Below are 8,501 nucleotides of genomic sequence, written 5' to 3'. Positions count from 1 at the left end.
TGCACCTTATTCTCAGTTCGAGTGAATTATCGATGTTACATGAACGTTTTCATCAGCCTCATTCAAAAATATGTATTTCCTGTAACGAACGATATCATTCGAAAAAATAAACTTCCAAAATCTCGTAACGTACGTAAGTATGGACATCTGAGATGGACTATCGGTAAATCCGTTCATCATTTGTCATCTTCTGTCCGTCTTTCCCATTTAGTGTCCTACTAGTGCCCTAACAACTGGGGAACGGTGCAACTCTGATCGAGTGATCGACCCTGCAAACCTCATCTTCGAATTATGTTGATGTATAAGAAGGAAAAAAACAGAACATTACGATACGCTACGCTACGCTACGCTATGATAGTAGTGGGTCACCCTCACAAATAGATGTTGTCGGGGAATCCTGGATGAAAATTGATAATTATAATTGGATTTTGTCGATTAGAGTATCGGCGTCGGGGAGTAACGGCGCTGACGTCAGGGAGGACACTGATAGCCATTAGCCGCCAGGAAGGGATTGTTACAGAGAACCGTCTATATTGACCACAACTCCGACTATGGACGGTGAGGCACTTGAGTAATGAACATGTATGGACTATGGATGGGGTTATGGACAAAGGTAATAGAGATACAGAAGGTGAATACGGGAGCATGACAGACAGAATAAATGAAAGAGGATGCACAATTCATTATGATTATTGTACCATCTCAACTCATCTGACATGTATTACTTTTTTCATAGATTGAATATTTTCTCAATAATTGAGGAATTGCATACATGAAATTTATATTTCAAAGCTGAACTCATTCGGCCTAAAACACTCCGGGGGCCGTTTCCAGCCATCTGGGGGGGGGGGGGGTTCGTAAAGCCTAAAATTTTCTTGTACGCTCCGCGCCAACCGATGGTGGCGCTCCGCTTAGACAGTCTACTGATATCATCCCCCCCCCCCACTCTTCGGAACGGATGTGCGCCACTGGACAACAACGTTAGTTAAGGCAACAACGTAAGTTTAGGCAGCAACGTAAGTATAGGCAACAACGTAACGGTTAGGCAGCAATGAAAGTTTAGACAACAACGTAACGTTTGAGCAACAACATGATAAAACAGCAGCAACAACTTTAGTTTAGACAGCAACAAACTCAGTTTAGACAACGAAATATGGTTGCCCATTTCGCGTTCCATAGCCTATGCTATTACATACCTCTGGTTACGATTAGGGCAATAGCGCCATCATCATTTTCACACGTTCTTTTTCCTATCGTGTTGTCTTAGGTAGGGGTACCAACTGTGGTTTTGTGAAATAAAACGCAAACTATTAACATGAATACGTCTACTATATTACAATTATATCTCTATTTTAAACGTTAAAAGTATTAAATATTCATATTACCCCCCCAAAAATGTCCATATGGTTGAGCAGCCAACAATATCATTGACACTCGGATCGCCATTCCTCAATGCTATTCCTCAAGTACTGACTAACGTACAAAAGTAATGCGCGATACCTAGCCTAAACAGTAAGCCCCGCATGCGTAACTTCAGCGTAGGGCTACGCATGCACGTACTGTATTGTATTACACTTAGTAGAGTTAGCTTAGTAATAGTATACCAAGTTACTGAGGTGAGTGTATGGCCCAGCGTACACCTACATATTTAAGTTAAACACAAGGCCCATACGTATTCATTATGTTATAGCTCCAGCTTAAATTGTGTACCCCAGCGTAACAGAAATTAAGATTAGGCCTAACCTTATCTAGGCTTGGACATTTTAGAAAGAAGCTTAATGGCATCATGCCTTGTTCCTGTCTGTATCTTCTGCTTCTGTAGGATACTTGTTAAAAACCCCTCTCGGGTATCACAACGAGGATGTTGGTGTGCAGCGCAGCAGAGCTAATAATAATGCGTAGGCAATCTTGTCTTAAACACCTCAAGACTAGGGCTCTCTTTAACGGCCAAGGATAATGTATTCCAGTCTTTTATGGTCCTAGGATAGAAGCTATACTGAAAAGCACGATGATTATGTGGAATTTGAGTATAGCGACCACGCCTCCCTGGTTTCAAGAAGGGATTAGTCTCGTTTGGGACTGCAATTAGGCCATTAATAATTTGGTAAAAGAGCATTAGTCTGGCCCTTTTCCTTCTTTCTGTATGTCAGGTCAATTGATAACCATTCACTGCAATGTTATACCACACATAATATTTTTCAGTATCGTAAGTCAAGGAGTGTAGGACTGCTCAAATGCCTATGACCGAAAGTTTTGTACTGTTACTGATGTTAACCTATTGTGCAATACTTCTCAATGGTGTAACTCTGAACTAGCTTATTACTACTGTGACTTAGTGTGAGTCTAACTTAAGACTTAAGGCTGTGTAGATATCATCTGTGTTCAACAAAGTGTTTGCACTTTGACATTGAAACACGGCAACTAGAAATATGTATAACACACATACAAATAGTTGTGGAATAATGAAGGCTTACTGTTTACCACCATGCTAAATATTATCCTAACTTGCTGACACATAGGTGCATTAAGCACATGGACTGACTAAGTTATGCAAGTTCAGTAAATGTAAATGCAACACTAGAACTGCATGGGACTCCAGGGGCTATAGTCATATTGTAATGTAGGTACCTACAAAGTACGCGCATTACAATAAAAAGTGATAAACTTTTTTAACAGTAAGTTACCCTTCTAAAAGATTTTGTACATTCTTTTGCATTAAAGGAACCAATGTTGGAATACGTTTCACTAGACAAGGGTTGCCTAAAATGTCCCTCTTTCAAATGCTTCATATCTAAGACCTGTAAGTCATTTCAGTATATCACTGCTTTCACGTAAACTTGAGACACTGAAGTCAAGAATGCAAGTTATAAACTCTTTCTAAAATTTATTGTTTACCAATTGTCTTTTTGAAAACACCAAAAGAAAAATAAAGAACAGAGGAAGGTAGTTATTTGGAAAGTTATTATTTGATTCTTAATTGTTAAATTGTTTAATTATTTAATTCTACAGGTATCCTCATTAGCTACCATGGGTGAAAACTGGGACGAGGCCCCAGCTCCAGTTGCGGAGCCACTACCTGCTGTGACTGTTGAGTATGATGAAGTGAAGTTATTTGGCAAGTGGAGCTGCGATGAAGTTCAAGTTAGCGACATCAGTTTAACTGTGAGTGGTCACTGACTTTTTAACATAGTCTTTATTATGGCAAAAACCAACCATTCACAGGCAGGCAGTCTTATGTTATAAGAGTAGCTCTTTTAACGACCCCAAAGTCTACTTTTTTTCCAAGAATTTGCAAAAGATGGAAGCTTAAAACAATAATTGTCCAGGCTTTGTTTACAAGGTGAAGAGGTCATAGTTCCCGCCCCACAACTATTAAGGTTCCTAATTCAAAACCCCACTGTGAACTAGACATCTTCAAGACCTGTCAACATTTTCTTCTGTTGATTGACAAACTTCTGGTTTGTGAAGTGAGATTTGGTTCTGATATTACAATGGTTCACCTTAGCTGCAGTGTAGTGATAGGGATACTGACACCTTCCTAAGTATTTAAGAAGGTAGTCTGATGATGATACACACTCTCGTCCCCTGGACTGGGAGGTTACCTGGCTGTCCAGTCAGTAGGAGTGGGTGCCTCATTATTAAGTTCATTAAGTGCCAGTGTTCAACCACAATCATCACATGGATAGGGTTTCAACTAGTGTTCAAACGATTATATGCTTAAACCGACAATATCGATTACCGATTGTTTTCTTCATAATCAGGCCGATTCAGATTATTTGATAAAGATAAAATATCCCGTTTATAAGAAATCGGCAATTAAGTATGTGATAGAAATAATTATTGTTGTGCTTTTCCTCTGTTTCCTGTTTTCTTTCATTGCACTTAATGTACAAAAGGCTCTTATGTACCCTTTTGTATGTACCAAATCACCTCTGGGGTTTCGCAGGAAGATCACAATTTTTTTTTTACAAATTTCCAAAATACAAAAAAATATGACATCTTACCTAGTAAGCACTGTGCTCAGCGAATGGCGTAACCACCTTGACGTGTATATCACCTGTTAATGGCTTGAAAATGCGATAAGAATAGTTACTCAAAATATCCATCTCAAAAAGTATCTCAGACAAACCATCCATCTTTAATCTTTACCATTTGAAGTGTAAATTTTAATTACATATTTTTTACATTCCGACATAATTTTGTATTTATTTTCAGTATTTTTCTGTTTTATGAACAACTAGAGATGTTACAAACTTGAAGTTAAACATCCTTATTTGTTACCTATTTACTGTACCTCCATTCAAGTTCAATTAGAAAATGTAGCTTAGGCCAATGAAACTGAACAGCAAATGGTACCAATGTAACTTGTTTATAATTACTGTAGAATGTTACCAGAAAGATGTAAAGAAATCATAACAACTAAAAACTAACCCAATGTTGTTTATTCACATGAACATTTGCATTTACTTGTGCATTATTGATTTGAGCTTAATTCTAGACCGTATTCCGAGACCACTCTACAATGTAACAACCTATTGTTAGGCCTAATGCAACATGGATGGATTTGAGGCATATTAGCATTTCTGCCGAAATTAAATGATTTTTGAGGGCATTGCAGCAAACATTGAAAGGTTGAAAAAATAGAAATAGGAGGGTCCACCGTGAAAGGGAGGTGATGGGCAGGGAAGCGTGGCCCTTTGCAAATTGTGAGGAAAAGATAGTGTTGACCGATTATATGATAATTGGTTATTACTGATTACCGATTCGTTCATGTGACAATCGGGCCGATGCTGATTATTTCATCGTTTTACGTGGAACTGGCCTAATATATATGATTTAGTGTTATGCATGATTACCATCTTCTAGGCCAATACAATCAAAGATGTATATAAATGAACGACTTTAAGTTTCACACTAAAGATTAATGGAGCAAATAAAGAACACTGTAATCTGATCTATAATCTGATATGAAATATTAAACAATCCTGGACGTTTGCTTCAAGTTTTCAATGATTAACATCTGCGAGTGAAAACTTCCGATTGAACGTTGTTTCAAACGATTATGAGTGATCGACTTTTGTAGCCCTTGTTGGTGAAGTAGTACCACAGTACTCAGAGATTAGAGTTATTGTTAGTTTTACGTCCCTCTCCTTTTCATATCTTTTGTCCTTCTATTGTCACAGGATTACATTGCTGTGAAAGAGAAGTATGCGAAATACCTGCCCCACAGCTCGGGTCGCTACCAGGTCAAGCGTTTCCGCAAAGCCCAGTGCCCAGCCGTAGAACGATTGGCCAACTCGATGATGATGCACGGAAGAAACAATGGCAAGAAACTGATGACCATGCGCATTGTCCAACATGCATTTGAAATCATACATCTGCTGACAGGGGAGGTAGGTCCTCATTGTGATTTTGTAAAGAGGTGAGGGCTGTTAGATAGGGGAGGGGGTGGGGAGAGGGTAGGTAGGGAGCGGACAGGTAGGGAGAGGGCTGAATAGGAGTTAACAAGTTGTTGATGCTTCTAAAATTGGTTTGTGTAATTTTTAAGGTGTACTCACAAAGCGTGGAAGTTTATTATGTAAGAAATATAGAAGAGATCTTGCAATTTACGTGAAACATGCCTTCCTTTTCATGGTATATAAAATACATCTTGAAAGCCTCAGTTATTCCTTAAAGACTATCACATTGAGTTGATCATGAAGTGTACCTCTGTTCTTTGGTGACCCTGCATCCCCCCCCCCCCCCAGTGCACAACTTTGAACTGCGTGCCTTTCCGGCATGTAATGGATCGTTGGAAGGAAGGCTGCGCTTTTTATGGTCTTTGTTTGGCATTGTACGCTCAGTGCTAGGCATTGTTGTTTATGACAAGACTCTTTATTCTTCTTTCATTCAATAATGAAAATGTAAGGAAACTGTATGTTTTCATGGCTTTGTTGAACAAGAAAGGAATTTAGTGGGCTAGGGTAGAATCCAAGAATGTATAAAATCAGCTAGACTCAATTGTCTGCTGACAATAAGTTATTGTAAGCTTACTGAGGACTTACAGAGACAATATTTGTTACTTTCATTGACTCTCGCTATATTTCTGATATGGGCCTTGTGGATTGGGCTTGGAATAAAAAGTGTCTGGGTTTCAAATTTTGTTCCTACTCTCATCATCCAACCCAAATTTCTTGTCAACTCATAAAACTAGTGTAGTGGAGTAGTCATTTGAGCTATATTAGCTGCATCATTGGTAATGTAAGTGTAAATGTGTTTGCATGTCATTCTTTGGCTCGTAAACATTTGAAATTGCCAAACAAGAACAAGGTTTGTGGTTGAACTTCATACATGGCATGTAAATCCACCCATGGGAATGCAAAAACCACATATAATTGCGAGTTGAATGTTCAAATAGGTCGAAAGTATATCACAGTCTGCAAACCTTTATGTAAGCAATTTCAGCAAAAGTACACCTCGGTTGAACTGCGTATTTGTTATGTAGACGTCTGTAGTGATAACAATGATCTGATGAAATTTTGGAGATGACAGTGGTCAATTTGCTTTGGCAAAGGTGAGTCAGATTGTGGGAAGCTCTTATCCTAATAACTGTCACAGACTCTCCTTCCACGTTCTTACTTATCTTTTTCGTTTATGATCGTCATTTCCTTTTGATTGATTTGTCTTTCTTTTGTATATGGTCTGTACTTTTTGATGTACACAATTTATTATTTTTATTGCAAACATGTATTTACCATTCAGATACAATAAAGATGTAATCAATCAATCAATTAATAAACAAATCAAAAAATTCAGTCATTCGAATGACCTTTAGCAAGATTAACTTTCTGCATTTCTTAGAACCCACTGCAAGTGCTGGTCAATGCCATCATCAACAGCGGCCCTCGTGAAGACTCTACCCGTATCGGTAGGGCCGGTACCGTACGTAGACAGGCGGTTGACGTCTCCCCTCTCAGACGTGTCAATCAAGCCATCTGGCTGCTCTGCACTGGTGCCCGGGAAGCCTCCTTCAGGAACATCAAGAGCATCGCAGAATGTCTGGCAGACGAACTGATTAACGCAGCAAAGGTTGGTCTGGACCACATTTATCTGTTACTTCATGAACCACGAATGTTACGGCTTTTCAAAAACGCAGATACAAATAATAATTGTATCTCTGTGATACAAAATGTAACGAGGATCTGGTTTGCCTAAAGATGCAGACAATTTTTTTCAGCAATTTAGTTTAATAATCAGCTTCAACCAATAGAAGATCCCTTGAAATATTTTGCCAATTAAAAAGAGAAACATTCTGTTGAGTTTGAGTTCAAAAAATTTGTCTGTATTGGACTAAGCGGTTGGTAACGTGGTTGTTAGGAGAAGTACAAGTGGTTGTCCGTCTCACCAGATACATCTCCCATTAGAGGGGTAACCAGCCATGTTTGAATATTGAAAAGTTTAATCCGAGTTCTTGCCAAGGTGCAACAAAACCCACAAAGTACATTTTTTTCTCTTCCATGGTTGATCCATTGCTTGTTGAAGAGTGCAAGTTATTTCATCTTTTATATAAGGTTACAGCTAAGACTTACCCCACAGTTCACAAACTATGGGATGTGACCAAAATAAGTTGGTTGGGAGAAAGTTTTGGGTGGGTGACGTTTTTTTTTCCCAGTCAAAAGATTTATGAGCAGGTTTTTTTGAGCTGGTCGACAGATCAACTAAATGATTCTTTTTTAACTTACATGCCACAGTCCAAGCTAGCTGGGTCTGGTGGGTCGTGACTAAGGGGCGCTAGATAATCGCATAGCAACAGCCCTTGATGTTTTAACCTACTGCCACGCATCTAATGTTGGAGTTTGCTTCCTCTTATCCTCAGGGCTCGTCCAACTCGTACGCCATCAAGAAGAAGGATGAACTGGAACGTGTCGCCAAGTCCAACCGATAGAATACGTGCAGGGGGTCGCAAAGAATCAGAGCTTCATTGAGGATGAACCTATACAGAAGACTTAAAGACATTTATTATCTCTTACATGGAAATACCTGATATACATCCAACGATAATCAACCAGGCAATGTCCTAGTAAATTGTGGTCTAGATTAATAATCGTGCCATGGTCAAGATCATATAATTCTGTAGTGATTAAAGTTTGTGTTTTCGAAGGGTTTCCCGAGATTTGGGTCTTATAAATGTCTTTAAGTTTTATTCAGTGTTGCAGTATGCATTAAAGTTCCATACATTGCTGACATCAATACAACTTATTGTAAAATTTGAACCTCTGTCTTTTGTAGTTTAATGATTTGTTTATTTATTTGCATCAATAGCTTGCCCTTCATAATTGTTACTTGATTCAGGTTAAAGATATCCTACTATTCTATGTAGTAAAATCTAACTTTTTCATCTAAATCTTAAAAATGCATCGTTGCTTGAGATGAATAACTCTAGCATAAATCACAGAATATCTGGCTCCATTTAAGGAGGTACACTGGTTTAAATATTGTGCAAGGGGGTGATGGGGGGGGGG

The 8,501-nt window shown here is 38.7% G+C and overlaps 1 protein-coding gene across 3 annotated transcripts; it reads left to right on the top strand.

Annotated features, from left to right (window-relative positions):
- Positions 1-1,246: 1,246 nt before the first annotated feature.
- LOC139964352 (small ribosomal subunit protein uS7) lies at positions 1,247-8,252 on the top strand. 3 transcript variants are annotated; one of them, XM_071965895.1, is made up of 5 exons: positions 1,247-1,267; positions 3,010-3,162; positions 5,184-5,393; positions 6,841-7,068; positions 7,856-8,252. In XM_071965895.1, the coding sequence occupies exons 2-5, from the start codon at positions 3,028-3,030 to the stop codon at positions 7,922-7,924; spliced, it is 642 nt and encodes a 213-aa protein (XP_071821996.1). In that variant the 5' UTR covers positions 1,247-1,267; positions 3,010-3,027; the 3' UTR covers positions 7,925-8,252. The 3 variants fall into 3 exon arrangements, with proteins under 3 accessions (XP_071821996.1, XP_071821995.1, XP_071821994.1); XM_071965894.1 differs by lacking the exon at positions 1,247-1,267 and adding an exon at positions 1,389-1,466; XM_071965893.1 differs by lacking the exon at positions 1,247-1,267 and adding an exon at positions 1,536-1,616.
- Positions 8,253-8,501: the final 249 nt, after the last annotated feature.

Source organism: Apostichopus japonicus, chromosome 22 (assembly GCF_037975245.1).
Source record: "Apostichopus japonicus isolate 1M-3 chromosome 22, ASM3797524v1, whole genome shotgun sequence".
In the NCBI taxonomy this organism is placed as follows: domain Eukaryota; kingdom Metazoa; phylum Echinodermata; class Holothuroidea; order Aspidochirotida; family Stichopodidae; genus Apostichopus; species Apostichopus japonicus.
The sequence above is the reverse complement of the archived record's forward strand: the minus strand, read 5'-3'. Positions and strand labels throughout refer to the sequence as shown.